At 34.2% G+C, this 24,756-nt stretch overlaps 1 protein-coding gene and 1 long non-coding RNA gene across 2 annotated transcripts in view; one reads left to right on the top strand and one right to left on the bottom strand.

Annotated features, from left to right (window-relative positions):
* Window positions 1–1,170: 1,170 nt before the first annotated feature.
* Window positions 1,171–24,756, bottom strand: part of LOC134280029 (ubiquitin carboxyl-terminal hydrolase 4-like) — a 140,287-nt gene continuing 116,701 nt past the window's right edge. Inside the window, exons 12-13 of the mRNA XM_062762458.1 lie at window positions 8,694–8,782; window positions 1,171–1,559 (exon numbers count right to left, since the gene is read on the bottom strand). Coding sequence (XP_062618442.1) covers window positions 1,455–1,559; window positions 8,694–8,782 — 194 coding nt within the window. The 3' untranslated portion in view covers window positions 1,171–1,454. The remainder of the gene's footprint in view (window positions 1,560–8,693; window positions 8,783–24,756) is intronic.
* On the top strand, window positions 3,446–4,630 carry LOC134280028 (uncharacterized). The gene is made up of 3 exons (XR_009994824.1): window positions 3,446–3,657; window positions 4,167–4,295; window positions 4,406–4,630. It is a non-coding gene; the product is annotated as an uncharacterized LOC134280028 (long non-coding RNA).

The following is a 24,756-nucleotide window of genomic DNA, read 5'->3' as shown; positions in this document are numbered from 1 at the left end:
CTAGGTCATTACTCTCCACTCCCTTTATGACATAGGACCATGATTCTTGAGGTCTAAGTCTAGGTCATTACTCTCCACTCCCTTTATGACATAGGACCGTGATTCTTGAGGTCTAAGTCTAGGTTATTACTCTCCACTCCCTTTATGACATAGGACCGTGATTCTTGAGGTCTAAGCCTAGGTCATTACTCTCCACTCCCTTTATGACATAGGACCGTGATTCTTGAGATCTAAGTCTAGGTCATTACTCTCCACTCCCTTTATGACATAGGACCATGATTCCTGAGGTCCTAGTCTAGGTCATTACTCTCCACTCCCTTTATGACATAGGACTGATTCTTGAGGTCTAAGTCTAGGTCATTACTCTCTACACCCTTTATGACATAGGACCGTGATTCTTGAGGTCTAAGTCTAGGTCATTACTCTCCACTCCCTTTATGACATAGGACCGTGATTCTTGAGGTCTAAGTCTAGGTCATTACTCTCCACTCCCTTTAGACAGAGGACCGTGATTCTTAAGGTCTAAGTCTAGGTCATTACTCTCCACTCCCTTTATGACATAGGACTGATTCTTGAGGTCTAAGTCTAGGTCATTACTCTCCACTCCCTTTATGACATAGGACCGTGATTCTTGAGGTCTAAGTCTAGGTCATTACTCTCCACTCCCTTTATGACATAGGACCGTGATTCTTGAGGTCTAAGTCTAGGTCATTACTCTCCACTCCCTTTATGACATAGGACTGATTCTTGAGGTCTAAGTCTAGGTCATTACTCTCCACTCCCTTTATGACATAGGACCATGATTCTTGAGATCTAAGTCTAGGTCATTACTCTCCACTCCCTTTATGACATAGGATCGTGATTCTTGAGGTCTAAGTCTAGGTCATTACTCTCCACTCCCTTTATGACATAGGACCGTGATTCTTGAGGTCTAAGTCTAGGTCATTACTCTCCACTCCCTTTATGACATAGGACCGTGATTCTTGAGGTCTAAGTCTAGGTCATTACTCTCCACTCCCTTTATGACATAGGACCGTGATTCTTGAGGTCTAAGTCTAGGTCATTACTCTCCACTCCCTTTATGACATAGGACTGTGATTCTTGAGGTCTAAGTCTAGGTCATTACTCTCCAGAAACCTCGAGTCTAGATCAAAACACAATAAAACATCATGAGGAAAAACATACTTTATTTTACACTAAATGTTCAAGAGCTGTGTCTGTATCAACCATGCAATTACAAAGTGGTAGCAAGAATGATTTTTAAAAAAAGATGTTCTGATAAAATGACAGTTTATACTGATTACTGTTATCGACTTGGGGTAAAATCAACTGACAGTTATAATTTCAGGCAATGTAACTTGAGTAATCCTGTAAACACTTTAATTTTGAGCTTGTTCATTTGCATTTTTGCAAACTGGTTGAGCTCCACTTGCTCCAATTAGAACTTTTCCTAGCTAGCTTGTATATTCTGTCTCCATAGCTTCATCTTTTACTAAATGTTCATCAGATGGTTGGGCTAATGTCTGTCTTTGATACACAAGAACATATGCTGCTTTTGACTGAAATAAAGAAACAGAACTGTTACTTATTGTCATTTAAAAAGTTAAAACTACCAAATATCTTCACTGTATTCAACACTATTTTTCATGGAATTGAATGTTTATTTTGGTTTTGATGTGCCCTCCATAGATATACCATATATACTCCCCTATAAGTCGGTCTTTACAGAGTTAAATTTTGGTCTTTAACTCTATGTCCAACTTATAGGCGAGTCATAAAAGATAAGTATTTTTCCAGATGCTGAAATGTAGCATTTTATGTGCATTTCCGACGATTACCTAAGTTAATGTCTGGATATGTATGTTAATTTATGTATTCTTACATAATACACAAGTATTTACATATTTTAATGATTTTATTTGTATCTAAAGGGAGTATTAAATATTTGTTTATTGATTTAAGATAAAATATTGGTGTCATTTCGAAAACAAGAGGCCCATGGGCCACATCGCTCACCTGAGCACTGTGGCCAGGAACAAAAACTCAATTCAATAAATACCTAAGTGGTCCCGATCCTAATAAAGGGGGGTATGATTTGAACAAACTTCTATCTATGCAAACTTGAATCTACACTCAATAAGGATCTTACATATTTTTTTGACTAACTGTGGCTTTCTTTCCTATAAGTTTGAAGTTTTATTGTGGTCCCACCCAAACCTGGGGGGTCATGATTTTTAACAAATCTGTATCTAAACTACCTGAGGATGCTTCCATATAAACATGACCAATCATGACTTTGCTGTTCTTGAGAAGATTTTTCCTGTATACTCCTATGCGAAACTTTGATCCGCTATTGTGGCCCTGCCCTACCCCTGGGGATCATGATTTGAACAACATTGAATCTTCACTACCTGAGGATGCTTCCATATAAATATGACCAATCATGGCTTTGCTGTTCTTGGGAGGAGAAGATTTTTAAAAGATTTTTCCTATATATTCTTATGTAAAACTTTGATTGGCCATTGTGGCCCTGCCCTACCCCCGGGGGTAATGATTTGAACAAATTTGAATCTACACAACTTGAGGATGCTTCCATATAAATATGACCAATCATGGCTTTGCTGTTCTCAAGAAGATTTTTAAAGATTTTTCCTATATATTCCTACGTAAAACTGTGATCGGCCATTGTGGCCCCTCCCTATCCCGGGGGTCATGATTTGAAGATATTTGAATGTACACAACCTGAGGATGCTTCTACATAAATATGACCAATCATGGCTTTGCTGTTCTCAAGAAGAAGATTTTTAAAGATTTTTTCCCTATATATTCCTATGTAAAACTTTGATCGGTCATTGTGGCCCCTAAATAAGGCTCATTCTCAAGTCGACTGTCTGATTTCACAACCTTCTTACAGGGGTCTGATAGACCATATTTCAGACTATGTGGGCAAAAAATTTGAGGTTGAATTTCTTTCATATCATATATAAAGAGAGATTTTGTATCCTAGTAGAGCAAAATATCAAAGTTTCAGAAAAATTGTTTTTTAGGAAAAGTTTGGCCTTTCTATTGTGTCCTACCTTAAGGAATTTCCATACTTGCATGACGTCACAAAATTGTAATAATATTTTCCGACCGTATTGACTCTTTTATTAGTGATCGTGCTTCATTTCCAGTTTTAATATGGACCGAAATAAAAAGTGGAGGTTTGTAAAAAGGGCCATAAACATTAAGTAATCGCCTTGAATAAAGGCAGAAAATCTCGTTTTCCATAGGATTTTGTTCCTTTTACGGCCGTCCATATAATTGACCATGATTATAATGTTAAAAGGTTAGAAAGTTTCGATGAACACGTTGTACATCATGTTGCTAGACAAGAAGATGTGACCTCGGATAATTTAGAAGAGAAGAGAATGGAGTATTGGAAGAAGAGTGGTAGAATTGGAGACCCTGGGTGATGGACTTAAAGCATGTTATCTTTGCAGTCAGCCATTACATCTCTTAAATTGTGTGGGTGAAAAAAAATTGGTTTAGCCCAAATTTTACATGTTAAATGCCAATATCTTGAGTGTGGTTTTATAAATGATATACCAACTGGCACTAAACATGCTAAAGTAAATGGTGGCCAAGCCTGGGATGTCAAAACAAAGTTAGCTACAGGTATGTGAATATAATATATCCCTAACTTCTCGTACAGTGGAAAAATAACGTAATACGTGAATGGCAATTTCTTCATTTACAGGCGTGTTTGCCTTTAAGATTTAAATTTTTTTTTTTAATTTTAGGAATGATTAATGGGGGTTTTGGGGAAACTCACGTAAAAATATGCTTGCGGCATTAATCATCCCAAACATAACACAAAAAAGTTGTTAATTTAACTTTGATGATCAGATTGTGTGTATTTGTTGATCTGTTATTTACTTGTCAAATATTTCTAGAATTTGAAATATTGGATGTACCCCTCTGTGACGTATAAGTCTCATTATTTAATGAACTCAAATACATATTTCAAATTTACATTTTTAAATAAAATTTTATTAAAGCTGAACAGGAAGTGCACCATGTCCCCTAGCTGGGTAATTCACTCAAAACCACATTACTGATATTGTTGACATTAATTAATTGATACACATATTTTTCCATTTTCACTTTTTTGCTTTTTTGAACAGGTGAAACCTACCAATCAAAGATTGCTTTTCAAGATCATGCTGATCTCCAGGACTTTGATTTGAAGCAAGACAAAGTTTGAACTTTCTCCAGATCATAGTCCACAATGATATTTTTTCACTTTTGGCTAGGTAAGTTTACTATTTTTTTCAGCTTGCAAATAGTATCTTTCTTATTTGTTGGTATATGTAAATTTACATTTTTGCATTGTAAGTTCTAATTGGCTAAATTATAATTGTAGCCAGAACATCAGATATTCTACAGATTGCTGCAGTATCAGGGAATTAAGAGATGAATGTCTATATGCGACCAACAACTCAGATTTGTCTTGAAGCTTCTGCGGCCACTCGGCTGACATACATTGGTGGAGTACTAAAACATGAAGGACAAACAGTTACATCAGTTTCTCCAGAGGATGGTCTTAGATATTTCCTTGAGTTTTTAAAGAAATTTTTCAAGCCCATTTTGGTTGCATGCATGGCCACAATGTACAGAATTTTGATGTCCCAGTCCTGGTGAATCAGCTGGCAAAATATGGTTTATTGGAACATTTCAAAGAAAATGTTTCTGAATTTTTTGATACAATGGAACTTGCAAAAAAGCTGGAAAAAAGGGATTGATGTAGAGAACTTTAAGCTATAGATTTTAGTAAAATCACATCTAAGATGCACACAATCACTTAAGCAACTCTACGAGAAAACAATGTCTAATATGTCATCTTCAGATGATGTGTTCGCTCTGTCATACTATGCATGCAAATCATCATTAGACTCCTTAGTGGAGTCTAAAGTTATTTCATCCCAAACATTGAAGAATCTTGTTCATTGTTCCCTTAGTCTATCAAAGCTGAGATGAATTCACAAACATGACAACAAATTCCTGATTCCATTGTATGGGTCATGTTTGTGAATTCATCTCAGCTAATAATTCTTTTTAAAGTAAGTAAATAAACATCTGACAAATTGATAAACATAAAAAATGTATACCTTTCCATATTGATAAAGTCAGTGCAGGCTGCTTTTACCCCCCCCCCCTTTTTTTTTATCAAACACAAAGAAAAAATGCAAAATTACCTGCATGAGACTTTTCTTTTGATATCCATTATATGTACTAAAGAAGTGTGAAACATGAGGAGGCACATCTATAGAGTGACCCCAATGACCTTGACCTTTAAACTTCCAGCAAATAACATTTTTCGAGAGAAAAAGTTGGAAGATCCAACCACTTACTGGTAATTTTTATGTATTTTACCCTCAATATCTGGACCTGGGATATCTCTAATATTCACATCAATAGTAAATACATAGTACAAATTTGTAAATTTTCTCATTGTGCATTCAAATAAGCAACAACTTTGTCAATAATGTTTTCGGATTTTGATACTCTCAGGATCTTTGTTTCATCTGCACGTTCACTGAACACATTCCTCAGAGTATCAAAATCCAAAAACGTTATTGACAAAGTTATCATTGAACAAATCTCGCAAATTCATGCACATAAATTATTTTGTGACCTTTTTGCACTAAAAAGTAAAATATTTGGGGTATTAAAAACGAAATAGGCAATAAAACCTTTTCTTAAATCAAGCTTTTAACAACTTAAGTGCTGATCAGTCACAAGTATCAAGTACTTTAAAATAATGAAAGAAAAAGTTGAACTCAGTGACGATAATTTTGAAATATTGGTCAGAATATGTAATTTTCAGGCGAAAAATGGTATAAATTTTATCTAGACTTATTTGACATATCTTCATTTTTTGGCAAAGTTTGTTGAAGGAAGGTGTAAAACTTGTTTCTAAAAATATAAATTAAGACCTATATTAAATAATCCTCACAATGTCATAACGGATAATATTCTTTGAGTAAAAGTATGTGAGGCTAAAGTTCCAAGATATTAAATTTAATAAATTAATGTGCAGATAAATCTTGCTTCTTTGTAGTTTTTTGAGCAGTTTTTTCGTTGAATGTTAAAACATTAGCATTGTTGTATTTAAAAATGTTATAAAAATGGAATTTTAATAAGTAGTTTTGAAGCAATAGGATCTGCATGAACTATTCAAAAAAGCTGACGAGTTACATACTTTAACAAGGGCACCGCTAAGCAGAGCATCCCCTCGCGACAGGACCTTCACTGGAAATGGCAATATCTCATGAGAGATAAATTTATCTGGCCTAAGTGTAAAAGGTAGAGAATGCGGACATTGAGAAACAATGCATCATGCAAAAACATGCGACTGCGCTGGGTGAACATGTAATGTAGGGCTGGGCAATAATATCGATATTTCAATATATTGCAATACAATGACAAAAAATATGGTATTGCAATGTGATTTTGTAATATCGATATATTGGCAATATGCTTAGATTGAGGAATTTTGTCATTACCAGGTATAATTAAATAAAAATGGACTCATGAAAGTTTGTTATTAAGCCAAACAGTACGACAGAAGTTGTTTTGAGGGAACTTTTCAGAGCATAACTTTAATGAAATCAACAGTTTTTTTGTCAGTGTTGGTTACTTATCATAGTTATGTACATTCTGCATGTAAATTAAATTAAATATAGTGTAGTAAGAAAATACCATTTAAATTACATTTAAAATATTGCAATACATATTGCAATAGAGTTACAAATATCGCAATATATCGCAATACGAAATCTCGGGCCAATACCCAGCCCTAATATAATGTCTTTTTATTGTATGATAATTTTGTATTTAAGGTATCAAGCTACATGTAAAGTTTTCTGCATTATCTTAACTTTCGTTGTTTTATGTTCCTTAAAAATTTTGTAAGCATAAACTACATAGTATCAATTTTATCACATCAGTCCAGGAACTTTTCAAACAACCATTGTATTTGTAAATAAAAGAAGTAAACAAAAGAAAATTTTACATATTTTCCTGCATTTTTCCAGCACTCCGGATTCTGTCTAAACTGGCAAAATTTTATGGAAATGGCAGCATTTGGTTTGGACAAATTATACTTTCTTTTTTGTGAATGTGTGTTATTATTAATATTTACATCCACTGAATATTCCTTCCTTTATTTCTTAAGAAAAACCATTGCGTTAATCAGTGCATGAACAGAACTACACTAGGCATGTCATGTCACCTGTACAGATTTCTGGATCAGTGTCTGTTCCATCAATGAAACGTACATGTACAAAGACATTCACATCATTTATAATGCAATAATTAATCTTTTTAATCCTACTTCAAATGATTATTTAAACAGATATAAATATAAACAATAAAATGTCTTTCTTTGGGTGTTAGTACGGGATGAATGTCGCATCTATTGCAGAAAAAATTTACATAACCCGCTCACGCGGGTGGGTTATGTATTTTTTCTGCAGCAGCTGCAACATTCATTCCCATACTAACAACTAAAGAAAGCATTTTATTGTTTAAATAGAAGAAACCAAAGAATAATAAGAGATGTTTGTAAAACACTTATGCCCCCCTCCCCCAAATAATTGGAATTTTTCTAAGTCCAAGGGACATAACTTGATCAAATCCAAAACAAAACTTGACCTAGATATTGTTATGATAAATCTGTATACTAAATTTCACTTCAATATGTGCAACCTCTGCAAAGAAAACTTGTACACCCCCCCCTGGGTTTTCAGAGAAGGTACCAATCACAAATATTTTATGGATCTATTAAGAGGTATTCACAATTTTCTTATAAACATGTACAGTGAAAATATAATTTCTCATTATTATTATATTTTTTTTAATGAATGAAACTAAGATGCAACCAAACAAAACATTTACTTAAATATTAACATTGTAACAGTTATTTCATTTCATTGAAAAAATAAAATGCATGTATTTGTGATGATACTTAATTTGCATTTTGAGATTGGACTCAGCATACACAGAAAACTTGTAGAAGCAGACAGTTCTAATGTAAGAAAGTGATCATTTTAAATTTTTTTATGAATTTACTTGCACGTAAGTATTTTAAGAGTGCCCCTGACTGCTCTTGGACTTACAATCAACTTTATAATCGTAACTTGCAAATCGTAAATGATAAAATCTTTGTGAAATGCACTTAAGTGCTACATTCAAGTTTACGTCTAAGTTTATGAGCTACGACCTGTTCACGAAATGGTCGCCAGAGTCGTAAAATTCTTTTAGCTTCTGTGACAGAATGTTACAAAGCATGTTATCTGACCGCCTAGATCATGTTGTAGATGGGTGTTAAATTGGGGAGGACTACTTTAAAAAAATTTCAATACCGAAACCTTTTGTCATTTCTTTTTCTAGAAGTTAATCAATTAGTTTGTGAACTTTTTGATCACCCCTCGTATGTCAAAATAAACTTATATAGATATTTTAATTTGGTTGTTATTATTTTCATTTTATTACATCTTTTAATGTTCAAATACTTCAAATTTACTTGAAATAAGTGAATGACTGAATAGAAAAATTGTGGAGTAGCCCTATTTGATAAGTGGATACTTATATAATGGAGTTGTGTATATCATGTGGAAGCAGAGGCATGCATGCTGGATATTACTTACAACCACATCATCCTCTGATGATGAAGAGACACTAGAATCATCAAAATAATACCACTCGCCATCATCTTTGTTCTCTGCATAAGCAGTATCTGAAAAATGAAAAAGTGTTTGTTTTAAACTGCTTCACTTATATGGCTTACTGTCAAGGATAAAGTTTTACAAAAGTAGGAAAAATTCAAAGGTCAAGGACATGAGGTAAAAAAAAATGCCCAAGGAAAAATCTTGTCATATGAATTATGCACGTGAAATAAGCCCTACAACCAATGTTCAGAATAACAGCTAATAGGTCAAGTTCGAAGCTATGCATGAAGACAAAATTGAAAGATCTATCACAAGGCGTACATATCTGAAATATAAAAGCCTTACTTGGCACAATTGCTATCATGCAATTTTGAAGTACAGTAAATTCTCAAAATATCGCCATTCGATTCATCGCCATTTTTGCAATACCACCATTATTTCCCATGAACATTTTTCCTGCTATATAAAATTCTCTTTATGACACCAAATTCGCATACCGCCATCCGCCACCATATTTTCACAAGAAACGTCCATTTTTAAGTGTCAATTATCTCAATATACTGCCACAGGTGCATGTGGTCATGTTGTAAAGCATGCAAAGGCAGACAAGGTACATGCAATTAAGTAATTAAACAAGAATTAAATAAACAATAATTCTAATATGAACTGTTATAATAATTTTGTTTTCTGTTTGATAAAAATCATTTAGTCCTGGCTTCGCCAAGAAAGCGGTCGTTGTTGAAGTACGCCGATAACGATATTATTCTGATGATCTCTGTTTAAAACAATGCAAAGTTTGCTGAAAAAATAATTATACGGTATAAATTGTGAACGTTTCATTAACAATGATGCCATATACAATGAATTTATTCAAGAATTCATTTTACGTACCATCGGCAATATATCACAACGATTGACCCAGCACGTTTTTTTTTTCAATATCAGACATGCAGATTTACATGCATACACAAGTACTTGTCTTTATTTTATTACAGCACATTTTGTTTTAGCGAAATTGTACATTAAAAAATTTATTTGAAGTATCTTCAATCAGAAATATCTTTTTATATACATGTACATGTAATAATAAGAAAAGAAACGCTAAATGGTATTTCTAAGGACGGTAACTCTATTTCTTGTTTTCTAAAAAATGGGAAATTCAATTTATCGCCAAATTCGTTATACCGCCATGATTTCTAAATTACAAAAGGTAGCAGTTTATCGAGAATTGACTGTAATTCAAAACAAGAGGCTCATCACTCACCTGATTAATTTTAGCCATTTTGATATTTAACAGATTCCCCCTTGTAATACCTATCTTGACCTTGCCCAATCCCCAGGGCTCCCCAGGGGTTTCAGCTTTTGTGGCCCAGCGGCTCTTGAGAAGAAAATTTTAAAAGTTTTTTCCCTATAATACTTCAATGTAAAACTTGGATTCCCTATTGTAGCCCCGCCCTACCCCGAGGTCATGATTTGAACAATTTAGAATTTACACTACCCCAAGATGCTTCCACATAAGTTTCAGCTTTTCTGGTCCAGTGGTTCTTGAGAAGATTTTTAAAGTTTTTTCATATATACTTCAATGTAAAACTTGGATTCCCTATTGTGGCCCTGCCTTACCCTCGGGGGTCATCATTTCAACAATTCAAAATTTACATTACCCGAGGATGCTTCCACATAAGTTTCAGCTTTTCTGGCTCAGTAGTTTTTGAGAAGAAGATTTTAAAAGTTTTTCCCTATATATTTCAATGTAAACGCAAAATGTAATAAACTAGTGCTAATTGTAACGGGGACCGTTACAGATGTTCCCCAAACGCTCCCCATATCTCTTTTGGTGCCATATTCTATGTAAGCTTCATTAAATAAGACAAACCCTATGCATTTGAGACTTTAACAACGTTTACCCAGAAGTGTACCAAGTTCATTCAAATTTTAGCATTGCACGCATTTACATGTGAATGCATGTGCGTAATGACCATATTGTCTACACAATCTATATATTTCAATATACTAAATATTAAAGTATTAAATCCAAAACTATTAAAAAATACGCTCATTCAAGAGTATTTTTGATTTTACTCATTTGACGTGCACGCTCGTGCATACATGAGCATGGTGGCCGTACCTTCTTGTAGAAGTCAATTACATCTATTTATGTTCTAAATCCCACCCTGTTTGGTTGAAAACCAAGGGAGTTATAGCTGTTTAAAGTTTCAGCCAATCATATTACAGCGCACGTACACGCACGTGTATGCATGTGCATGGTGACGATACCTCCTTGTAGAAGTCCATTATATCTATCTATGTTTCAAATCCCATCCTGTTTGGTTGAAAAGCAAGGGAGTTATAGCTGTTTAAAGTTTAAGCCAATCAGATTGCAGCGCACATGCATGCACGTGTTTTCATGATAATTGCTATATGTCATGTTGTAGGATATCCTACTGCATGACTATGTTCAAAATTTCAAAGGATTTCATCAAAAAACAATAAAGATATTGAGACTTTATAAGTTTCAGCCAATCAGAGCGAAGCGCACGTGCATGCGCGTGAGATCTTGCTATTTTGACCATGTCATATTGTCTGTAATACTAATATATCCTTACATTATGAGTTTCAAAACATTTCATCAAGGAATAGAAAAGATTCGGCTATATCCATTATATTGGTCATTTCACGTGTTGCACGTGCACGCTCTTGCAAGCACGTGCACGCAAAATGACCTTCGTTCCGCAAATCTAAATAACATGCCTACTGACCCTAAAAAGGTTTCACCTAAGTTGGATGTGTAGTTTACAAGATCACTCGCGGAAAAGATTTTCCCAGGAAGAAGAAAAATAATAATAACTAGAAAGTCTGCTATTGCAAGCAATAGTATATGTCGCCCCGTACCGGACAAGACTTTCATTTTTATCATCACTAAAACAATGGTCCATTAGCTAAGCTTGGACAACCATTGAGTCCTATCAGTCCTTTCCGTTGGAAACGGAAGACCTTAATTGGGTACATCCCACTAATTATTTTTAGAATCGGTAGGAGAAGAAAGTAGTGCAGGAAAAAATTATAAGTTCCTAAATTTGCAGACTTGCATAAAAGAAATTGGGCAGATGTACTGAACTGATCCTCATACTTGTTAATTGGCAGTATCTTTCCTACCAAAAAAGCTTGGCAAATGTAATTTATTAAGAAGATCAGCTGAATTATTTTGTGTATTATAACCCAGTGAGAACTCTGAAATTTCCCTTCTTTCACTTTCATTTTTAGAGGTTCTGCCGCAAAACGAATCTGACATGCCATCTTCAATTCGAGCATTTCTGCATTGCACAGGGCTGATGTTTGTTATGAGATGATAAATCATGTGTAAACTTTCTCAGTTTAGCGGAATCATAAACATTTTCGGCGAGATGAATGTTTTGTTTACAGTAGCGATCAAGGCTTCGCGCACCTGCAGGAGCGGACCTGCAGGAGTGGATCCAAGGATTTATGAATGAATAAAAACTATGGAAATAACGTACCAATTTTCTAATTTATACTTGCACTATCTAATGAAATTAATAATATACAAGTAATAGATATACAAGAAAACGCGAAAAGCTAATAAATGCAGCTGATAATCGTTATTTTTTTATATAGATAAAATAAAATAATTATAAAATCTAGAGACAAGACAGAAGAAGAATGAATGTTGGCAAACTATCAAATCACATCAGGAGAACTGAATTTTATGAATGAAACTTTTAAAACGTTACTTGTAAGTTGTATATGTTATATCTGTGTATTCTACCTGGCAGTGCGCTTCAAAAGGGGGGGGGGGTCGTCTTGAACATAGTACCTTACGTTTGAACGGTAAGGGCTAGGGCTTTCGTATTTCAAATATGTAATCCTTGTGAAAAGAACTTTTATTGGACACGAAGAACTTTGACCCTTTGACCTAGACCTTGGAGAACACATGTGTACATCTTAACCTTTTTTCTGTTTCGTTTCTATGACAACTGTGAGCGACTCATTACAATTATTTTAAAAGTAGAAATCACTTTGACACATTGCAAGGAATTAACATTGAAAGTTTCAAAACGATTGCTTGAGTAGTTATTGAGAAAATCGAAATTAAAGAATTTTAACATTCCCCTGGTTTCCATGGCAATAATCGATTATTTGAAAATTTTAAATGCAAATCGCACAACTACAGATACTATTCATTAAAATAAAAAAAGTTTCATGACGAACGTTTAAGGGACCAGAGAGAACACTCGTGGACAAAATTCGTCGATTTTTACAGGTTTCCATGGCAACGGTAGACATATTGGAACTGAACGACCTCACTGCACAACTACAACCAGTGATCGTCCTTTGAGGAAAGTTTCAGGAAGATTGTCCCAGCCATCTCCGAGAAACAGCCTGGATAAAAAAAACATGCGTACAATCGCAATATGTCGTCCCCGACTTCGTTCGGGGCGACATAATAATAATAACTAGATATGAAATTCGTTGCGAGCAACGAGAGGTCTTCCGTCCGATTCCAGAAAGAAAACTTAAAATCGAGCTGAAAAAGTAAAAAAGATTTGCACACAAGGGGGACTGAACACAAGTCGCCAGCATGAAATTCCAACACACTAAATATTACACTATCGGGACCTCTACTCTAAATCTACTTGTATATATCAACGAAACAGTGCTTCTCTCTTAAAATTATGAAAGGCGGGTCACTATTCAAAATTTATCGCTAAACGCCACGAGTTAAAAAAAAGAACGTTCTCATAGCGTTAGATTCGAGGTTTAGAAAGTATATTGAACACATTTTACAAATTCCATATTGTTAATATGCATGTAACACTAAAGCGGTGAAACGGTTATGAATTTTAAACTTTTTTCAATTTCCTGTTTATCCCCAAAGTGAACTATCCCGCTTAGTTAATCGAAAAAGGTTGAAACGTTTCACCAAAAAACATGGCTCGCCCTACGACGGTCAAGGAATCAGATATCATATATGCTCAATAACTTGAATCAGGTCTTTGAGACAAGAATGATTAAATAAACTCCATGAAGCGATCTTTAAAAAAATCGTTTTCTTATTTTTGTCTTATTTATTAGTTTAATATGACACAAGTGTGCATAGGAAATACAGTGTTTAAGATTTATACTTACAATATTCATTGATATTCTTTTTTGAGAAAGTATTACTTATAAGTATGATTTAAGATCTGTTTTTCCGTGGTGCACAAAAGATATTAGGCATCGAATTTCATTTCCACATTTAGTCTTTTCTTTTTTTACTTTGAAAACCAGCCAAAACCAATTATAGAAGACGTTAGCTTGACACAGAAATGCAACGTAACTACGACGTGACAATCCAAACATTCCTTTACATTTCATTTATTCTTTTGTTACTTTCATTCAAGCAAACGCTGGGCTGCCTCCGTAAACCCCTATTGCGAAATGTCGACGTTGACAGAGACAGCCGCCATTTTGGACCCGCTTCAGATTTTTGAATGCTAATATCTAGAGTATAGATTTATCAACATTCAAACAAATTATACAGTAAACATTATAAGGAGGGTTTCCATTAATAAACCAAAAATAAATGAAAAATATTGAAAAACAAAAAAGTTAGAAAATACAATTTTTTTAAATTCGCATTCGTAACAACCGGAAGAACTGAAACGCACAAAAAGGTGATTCTGCAAACCACAAAGTCACGAACTATCGTCTCCAATAAGTCTCAAGGTCATATCTTTAGCCATCTTCGAAAAAAAGGGGCGACAAAATTGCATTTTAAAATCAGGAAATTGCCCATAACTTGGCACCAGAAGCAAATTTCCAAATTTCCTTTAAAATGTATCAAGTTCATCTTATTGCGCATAATTCCTGAAAATTTCATAGAAATCCGCCAAATAGTTGCTGAGAAATCGCGTGCACAAAATTTCGTTTGGGGAACATAACTAGGATTACTCCATTTAGTGTTCTTACATTTCACATTGATCTCGACACAAAATGTAATAACGCAAAATGTAATATCAAATGATTTTTGGATTATTACATTTTGCGTTATAGATATTTTTAATCCTTACCTGCTTAATAGATTAAAAGAATATATTCAACTTTCCTAAGATTTTTGTCCAATAAGACATATATCATAAAATTTATCTGACATAAAGAGAATTTAAGTTAGGACATCCTAACTAACAAATTTTAACAAAAAATTCAATGTATAGTAGTTGTAATAAAAATTATTCCTCAATTAACCAATGTTTTTTAATCATTTTTAAAATGCGAAATGAAATTCTATATACAGGTATATCAACACAAAAACTTGAATATTCTTCATATGTTACATGTTACATGTTAAAAATCAATTGATTTGAAATAACATGTAAAATACTAGTACATCGCAGTTACCTTTGGTTTAAAGAAATTATTAGGGCTAGTAAATAACATACATTAAAATTTGATATTATTTGCTTTTACTTGAATTCACACAATTATGAAATTCGTCCTCGAAATCCTAAAAAAAAAAATTAACTAGCTTTTATAATAAAAACGTTGCTACAAATGATGAGAAAAAAGTTTGAAAAATTAGCCAACTTTAGGAAAAAGCAAACATGTTCTTGTGAAAAATTATTGTGAAAATATCAGTTAAAGCATCCTCACAAAGTCAAGGTTTTGTGAGTTCGGAGCCCTAAACATATTATAAGATTTTCATTGGGGAAAATTTAGACAAATTTCATGAAAACAAGAAATGCTTTTAGAAAAAGGAAATTTTGGGAGTTGTTAGTATTGTCAAAACTCGGCAAGTTTTTGATAATATTTAGTATAGAAGAACTACGATTGTAAAAATTGAACTATTTTAAGGTAGTTTTCTAATGTATAAAACCCTTAAAATGCATGAGCTTCCGGGGGCTTCGCCCCCTGGGCCCCCACCAGGGCCCTGCCCTGGACCCGATGGCGGCCTAAAGGCGGCCCCCAGACCCCTTGCCTTTCTGAATACAGTTAATAATTTGCTAGCTACACCACTGGTATATATTGAAATAATAAAGTAACTGTGTGTGTGTGTTGTTTAACGTCCCTCTCGAGAATTTTTCCCTCACATGGAGACGCCAACACTTGCCGGTGGAGAGCTGCAAATTTAGTAAATTCTCAATGAAAGTATTCAACGAATTATCTCACCTTATTACTACATCATCAACATAATCATGCTTTAATCACTGGACATTTGTATTTGAAAGGGTCCTTGACAAGACCGCTGACCATACAAAACCAAACAAGTTCCTACTCTGAAATCATCTCGCAAGGCATTCGTAACAACATGCCATTTTCCAAGGGAAATTATTTACTGTTCACCGAATTGACCGATTTAAAATTACGATTGCTCGAAAGGGGGTAAAATGAGTATCTGACATCAAAGTTCATGTATAGATAAAGTGCCACGCCACAGCATGATACGCCCGTCAAAAAATTAAAATTAACTTAAATGGTTTAGAGTGCAAGAAAATCATGTCAACCTTGATTCTAAAATTTCCATAATTTTTTCTATTCCTTAAAATATTTGTTTATCCATCCCCTGTGGTGTAGGCATTAATCACAGCATCATTGATAGATTTCTATACTGGTTGTATTAGACCTTGTCAAATGCCCATCATATTAAACAATATCAAATTACCGGTAGTCTTAACAACTTAATCTATACTAAATTAATTTTGAAAATAAAAGGCTGGCCATCAAATGACATATGCTATTTCAACTGACCAGCAGTTCTTCTGTCTAATTCCCAAAGGGTAACAGATAAGAAGATGCTGGCTAGCCTTCCTAAATTGAACTCATTAATTAATCTTTGACTGGATGCTCGTCTACTCATTACTATAGATGAACGAATCTGAACTCTCTACCATAAAATATTTTTAAAAATATATAAAATACTCAATGATTTTTTTTTTTACATTTAATGTCAGAAAGATTTTAATATGCGATTTCTATGGAAAATGGACATGCTGACTCCAATCCTATGAAATTAGTTCTTTAAATTAATAATATTATATATCATATCAGTTTATTATGCAAAATCAAATTAGTGTAAATTACTTTTCATCAAATTCATTTTAAAACTTTGGCTAGCCAACACGAGGTATTTTTAATCCAACAGGATTACCCATCTGCCTTAATTCCCAAAGGGATATGTATAACACCGATGCTCTCCAATTAGCTCCTCACACTAAACTCATTAATTTCTCTCTAATTTGACATGCAACTTTCTGTTATCAAAACTCTTGACCAGTGCTTGATAATTACACTCATGGGAGACATGGGATTTCTCTAACATACATTAATATATTTGTTATAGATTGCTGTCAAGTATATGCTGAAAAAAATAAGTATTTTCTTGATTTAACACTTTTTTAATAAGGATACAACTATATCTTTACATTTTTTAGGATTATGAAATTCAAAATTTAAAAAACTTAGTTTTTTAAAAAAATTCACTTAAATTAAAGGTCACAGTGACCTTGAAATAGGTCGCGACACACCTTCTACCCAAGATGTATACATTTCCCAAGTTTGATAGTTCTAGGTCTAATAGTTTACTAGTTATGAGCCGGACAGGATTTTTCCATATTTGGCCATAGCATCTTAATTAAAGGTCATAGCGACCTACTTTTTGCGCGCGACACACCGTCTACCCAAGAAGTATCAGTTGACAAAGTTTGATAATCCTAGGCCTAATAGTATTGAAGTTATGAGCCGGACAGGAATGGACAGACAGACGGACGGACGGACGGACGGACGGACGGACATGAAGCCTATAACATAATACGTCCCGTCTTAAGACGGGCGTATAAAAAGTCTTAAGGATTGGTCTCGGTCAAAGTAATGTTATTTCTCTTTCTCTATAATTAGCAAGCCCACTTCCACAAAAACAAACCCGTAGACATTACCTACATGTATTTTTAAAGTACTTCCCTGAACTAATGTTTTTAGGGGGTGGGTGGGATGCAACTACTTCTTTCAAACTGATTTCCCTTTATTTAATTTCAATTGAAAATATTGAAATCTGGAAAATCTTCTTATTCAAAATGGAAGAAATGTTGTCCCCCCCCCCCAAACGATGCTACTTGTCTGTATGACAGTGATCTAAGATGCTAAAATAAAATTAAACATATACCAGTACACACATTGTATCAATAATTGTTACTTACCTATATATCAGTGAAAGAAATAAAGTTTTGTACATTGGGGAAAAGGGGGGGGGGAGGTCTTCTTCGAAAATGTGCTTAGAACAGAGGCACGTTACTTCGTTGCTTGCAGTTGTATAAATTGAAATACAGTGTACTAGATAAATATTGTTTGTTGTACAATTTTGTAAAAATAATAAGTTGTTTTTTATTCTCATGTTAAAAACATTAAGGAATTTTATTTGTTCAGCACTAAAAAATACTGATAAAAAGATACTCAGGTTACGTATATATCTAGGCTTGATGCAACACAATCAATTCAAAGGCTGACGTTTAATTCGACTGTCAGAGTATACTAAAATCGTTAATATATGTATTGACATGTATAAGTTTTTTTCTGATGTGCCACCTATTCCCGTGTTATCATGCTGTTTCATGCAATATTTTATTGACCAAGTCAAGGGTGCCGGACTGCATGACATTCTAACTTACATGGAGATGTTCAATCTACACATATACTAATATATGGAAGTTGATACACAGTTACATGACTATGTAAATTAAACCATCAGTTAAATTCATACTCAGTGTCAATGAGAACAAGACAATATATGTTTACACGGTTTGAAATGGGCCTCATCACTGAAAATCCAAACAATATACAATATACACGCCGTAATCGGTAGAAATTTCCTTAAATTTATTCTAAGCATGTGATTGTAAGCAAAAGTTTCAATTATTTGCTTTTTGTATTTTTTGATAGAGAGATCATTATGCATAAAGTGAACAATCGGCAATCCTCGGCTTTATCCGCCACACCCCATGTAAACATGCAGTGTACGAGCCATCCGGGGAGCTCCGAGTGATATACATGTGTGTAACACCCCATCCCCCCCTCCCCCATAAAATAAATATATGCTCCACTGTGTGCCCAAATTGGTTGAATAAATATTCTTTTCTATTCTAAAGTAACGAATTAATGATGATTGTAGGATATTATTTTAAAAAAAATACGTACTTAAAATTTTAAAAAATCCTAACTTTTCATTCTTATAGCCAGGTTTGGACAGGGTGGGTAATTAGTGTCAAAATATCTTTCATTCCTAATTGAATTTAAAAAAAACTCATATGTATGGTAAACAGACAGATAGAAAGCAACTTCATTTGTGGGAAAGGGCTTTATAAAAGGTTATTTTGCAAAGATAAACAAGAGGCCCATGGGCCTTATAGGTCACCTGAGTATCATGTAACAACTTTCCAGCAATTGTATTTGGTTCATGTTTTAATCCAAAAGCCATGAAATTCACAAATTTTGAAGGAGACACCATTGCTTATCAAAGGGCAGATTTCAAAGCATAAATTTATTTTTAGTCAAAGTACCACCCTGGTACCCCTGACCCAGCGGCCCTGAAATTATCTATTTTGAAAGAGGCCCCTTTCTTCATTATAAGACCAGCATTTTTTTTTATGTTTAGGTGTAGTTATGAACATGAGAATAAAAAAGTCCCAGAAGGAGAAGGAAATAAAAAAAAAATTTTGATATAATCAATTATTAACATTTGTACATTCTTTTTTTATGCTATTTTAATAGGCTCCTTACCACTGGACACATAATGCTTACAAATAGGAAAGTAGAACATTTAATTGCTTATTTCATCATCTGCCAGTTTGGGCCAGTTATATAAATTTTGTGATGTTGGTCAAAATATATTTTAAAAAATCAATTCTTTAATAGTCTTTCAATATATCTTCATTTTTTTAATATGTGTTAGGTGAATGTGTAGACATTGTTCTAAAATTTACTTGATGCCTAAAATTATAATATTCCTATCATAAAACAGACAGGGAGTATTGGGGAGTAGGGTGAACATTTTTTCAATTAAGTGTAAAATAATTTTTCTGGCTGATACAAATGATACTACATGCCTGTATATATTTGTATATTCTTGCCTTTTAATAGTTGAATTTTTTTTTTTATTTCTTCAGGTTATTGTTTATTTCTTCCTCAAATGGACTTAACTTCTCCCATAGTTTTATTCATTACATCTGATGCATAAGCAACCCTTTTCTGAAGAATGATGCTTAGACTGTAAGCTATAACAGAAACCTAAACAATGTCGCTGGCAATATGCAATAGCTACCACAGGCAGTTTAAAACCTGGGGGAGGAAAATGATTTACAGACAGATACTTTTAAAACGAATACATAATTATCTCACCAGCATGTCATTGTGCAACAAAGTCGTCAGCATTTTATTTGTCCTTTGAACGGGTGAAACGTTTTGAATGGCACTCGTATCGATGAATTTTACACTAAACCAAGCTATCTTCTCAGATCTAGCTTTATTTACCCGGCATCTTAAAACCGGAAGTGCGAGTGCGTAAATTTGAAATCTCGATCCCGACTCAAATTTGACATCGGAAAGAAAAAAAATGGTTTTTTTTTTTCTGAAAATTCAAAACCTTGAGTGGAGGGTTTGTAAAATTGAAAATAAAATAAATCCTGGCCTTAAATATGTAATTAGATCATTAGTATATTAATCAGGAGCAAAGGATAAGATGTTCAAAGAATTCCATACATGTCCAAGAACAAATTTGACGTCGATATCGACAACATGTTTATGTCGACGATATTGACACTACAGGGAAAGCTTTATAGATTACAGTTTTCAAGTAACTCACACTTTGAAAAACACACTATAAAGGATGGAAACCATAATCCTTTGAACAACCATGATTCGATTCGATATGATATCATTGACATTGACAGTAAGTAAAACTTCTTATAACAGACAGTATTCTATTAAACACACAAAGGTAGAGAAATATTACAGCAAACTATTTAAAACAAGAGGCCCATGGGCCTTATAGGTCACCTGAGCATTCTGCAACAACTTTCCAGTTATTGAATTTGATTCATGTTTTAAGCCAGATGCTATATGGCATTCACAATTTTGAAAGAGGCACCATTGATCATCATAACAATACACTACAGTTGCTAAGCTTGGTTTATTGATTTAAATACACCCAATAATAAGTTCATAGGATCTTCATGAACATTTCATGAGGCAAATTCATGAAAAATTCATAAATCCATGAATTATTCATGATCACCTCGCAGGGGTACTGAATACCCATACGCAAGGTAGAACAAAAATGCATTCCAACTAATCAGTAATATTCAGCAATAATCAGTAGTGCCCCTAACACTGTGAAATAAACCCCTGAACCTAGGTCCACACATTGCACAAATTTTAAAAAGGCACCGTTAAAATTGCCTATCAAAAAATAAATAAATGTTTTATAAATAAAAAGGAGCAGATTTCAAACAATTAATTCATTAGTATATAAGTAGAGCTCCACCCCCACCCCAGACCCTGGGGCCTTGAAATTCAAAATCTGAAAGATTAGGGCCCTAGCTCATCATAACAATATAGGTAGTTCATCTGCTTCAAACCCAGAGACAGAGAAGAAAATTTTCAAAAATTTAATGTATATTCACTATATAATCAACAGAGCCCCCCCCCCCCCCCCCCCCCCTCACACACACACCAGAACCCCTGATCCTGGGACCATAAAATTCACAATTTTGGTAAAAGCACTCTTGCTCATCATAACTATGTACTTAGTTAGTTTATTTAATACCTAGGAGCAGAGAAGAAGATTTTTAAAGAATTCGTGTATTTTTACTATATAATCAATAGAGCCCCACCCTAACACCAGAACCCCTGACCCTGGGACCATAAAATTCACAATTTTGGTAAAAGCACTCTTGCTCATCTTAACTATGCACTTCCTTAGTTTATTTAATAACTAGGAGCAGAGAAGAAGATTTTCAAAGAATTCATGTATTTTTACTATATAATTTATAGAGCCCCCCCCCCCCTACAAGAGAAGCCTTGACCCAGGGACCATAAAATTCACAATTTTGGTATAGGCACTCTTGCTCATCATAACTATGCACTTAGTTAGTTTATTTAATACCTAGGAGCATAGAAGAAGATTTTCAAAGAATTCAAGTATTTTCACTATATAATCAATAGAGCCCCCCCCCCCCCCAACACCAGAACTCTTGACCCTGGGGCCATAAAATTCACAATTTTGGTAGAGGCACTCATGCTTCATAACTATGCACTTAGTTAATTTATTTAATATCTAGGAGCAGAGAAGAAGATTTTCAAAGAATTCATGTATTTTTACTATGTAATCTATAACCCCCCCCCCTTACCAGAACCCCTGACCCTGGTGTGAAAAAATTCACAATTTTGATAGAGGCACTCTTGCTCATCATAACTATGCACTTAGTTAGTTTATTTAATATCCAGGGGCAGAGAAGAAGATTTTCAAAGAAATCATGTATTTTCACTGTATATAATTATAGAGCCCCGCCCAAACACCAGAATTAATGGGGCCATAAAATTCACAATTTTGGTAGAAGCAATGAATATAACTAACTAAATTCAAATGGTTTTTTTTACCCAGGAGCAGAGAAAAGATTTTCAGAGAAATAATGCATTTTCACTACCTACTTATTTAGCCCTGCCCTAGCACTAGAACCCCTGACCCCAGGGCCATGAATTTCACAATTTTGGTAGAGGACTCAATGCTGATTACAATCATGCAAACAGTTTGACTGCTTGATTTCCAGGAATAAAACTGAAGGAAGATTTTTAAAGATTGCATTAATTTTAGTGGTTTTGGCCCCACCCCTCAGGCCCCACCGGGCAGGGATCATGAAATTCAAAATTTTTGCACCCCTTCACCCATAGATGCTTTGTGCCAAATTTGGTTGAAATTGGTTGTGTGCAGAGAAGAAGCTGAAAATGTTCAAAAGTTTACGAACGACGTACGACGAACGACGATGGACGAAAACAGATAGCAATAGGTCACCTGAGTTTACTCAGGTGACCTAAAAAGTAATCTGTCGATGTCGTAACTACATCGTGTCTTGGACATAACTCAAGAATTCAAGCATTTTCACTATATAATCATTAGAGCCCCACCCTAAAACAAGAACTCCTGACCCTGTGTGCCATAAAATTATAATTTTGAAGGCACTCTTGCTCATCATAACTATGTACTTAGTTAGTTTATTTAATACCCAGGAGCAGAGAAGAAATTTTTAAAGAATTCATGTATTTTCACTATATAATCAATAGGCCCTAACACCATAACCCCTGACCCTGGGGCCATAAAATTCACAATTTTGGTAGAGGCACTCTTGCTCATCATAACTATGTACTTAGTTGGTTTATTGTAATGCCCAGGAGTTAGACTGAAGATTTTCAAAGAAATAATGCATTTTCACTACCTACGTTTTTAGCCCCGGAGCATTTCCCTGACCCCAGGGCCAAATTTTCATTTTTGGTAACCATTGGATTACAACACAAACAGTTTGACTGCTTGATGTCCAAAAAAGAAGAAGATTTTAAAGATTGCATTAATTTTGTGTTTTGGCCCCACCCCTGTGTGCAGGTTATAAATTAAAATTTTTGTTCCAAAATGCTTTGTGCCAAATTTGGTTGAAATTGGTTCAGTGGTTGCAGAGAAAATTCTGAAAATGTTCAAATGTTAACACGACGGACGACGCACGACGACGGACGAAAAACCGATGCACTATAGGTCACCTTTGTGTTTACTTGTGTGCTAAGTTATCATTAAAATTCTTTAGAGTACACATTTAAAATATAAGCATTGATATTACAATCGCAGTGTAAGGTGCACAGCTTCCAAATATCAAATTATCACGATCTTCTGCAAAAACATCTATGATTGAGAAAGAATACGGAACTATTGAAGTTTGAAAATAAATCTAAACCACTTTACTGATGATGTGAATTTCAAGACCATTGTGTGCACTTCAATAATAAAAGAGCAATGATATTTTTAGAAGGAGAAGGGGGGGGGGGGGGGTGTATGGTCCATGTACCAGTGTTTTGTGGTTATATATGGTCGAACTTAAAAAGGAATTAATGGTAAATTAAATACGTAAAAATGAATATAAAGAAGCAAAATTCAAACGAAATTTTTTTTAAAAGAAAACAATTAAGAGGGAATAAAGAAAAAATCGGAATTTATCCTTGAAAGGTTCCCTAACGAACATTAGCAAAGCCGAAGGGGAGGGGGTATCAAACCATTTAATTACAATATTATGTAAGATTATAAACTCATGATATGCTCATATTTATAGTCCTTAAATAAAATTAGTTATCAGAAAATAAACTAACGGCCTACAAGCGTCTGATTTCAAATTTTTCATGACCTATTTCGCTCTTTATTTTTGACTTCAACAACATCTGCTTTACCTAAATTTACCGTGTTTAGTTTTAATTTATTGTAATTAATTTAGTTTCAATTTTTTTATTGATTTATTTTGTATTTTGTATTTATTCATATTTTTATTAATAATTTAATTTGCAGTTTTCAAACCTCAGAGTGTTGCACCAAAGTTGACGGTGTTGATTTGGAAATACAGAAGTCTGGCTTTTGCTGCTTCATCCTTAATGACATAGTTAAAGACAAAGTTTCCTAGCTGCTGCATTCTTGTTTTTTTTTTTCCAAATATGTATTGACAAAATGCTATTGCAACTATGCTTGAATCAGTAAACTTATTCCATTACACTCTGATGACAAACTTTGGGCACTGAGTCGCCAATTCCCAAACTTTTCTGTCTAACGGAGAAAAATTCTGGAATGTGTTACATGTACCCCCCCCCCCCCCCCCAAAAAAAAGCAAACAAACAAATTGAAATAAATGCAGGGGACCACTTTCTTTTCGGTAGAGACTGGAGCTCAGCCAGAAAGGCCAAAGACGTGATTTTTTAGAGCTTAATAAGTAAGGTAGACACATCCATTGATTTGTTGATGAATATTTTTGTCAGC

This window comes from Saccostrea cucullata, unplaced genomic scaffold, assembly GCF_032062105.1.
Source record: "Saccostrea cucullata isolate Sc308-1 unplaced genomic scaffold, CSIRO_AGI_Scuc_v1 ctg1725, whole genome shotgun sequence".
NCBI lineage: Eukaryota > Metazoa > Mollusca > Bivalvia > Ostreida > Ostreidae > Saccostrea > Saccostrea cuccullata.
Note: the sequence above shows the minus strand (reverse complement) of the source record. Positions and strands in the feature narration are given on the sequence as shown.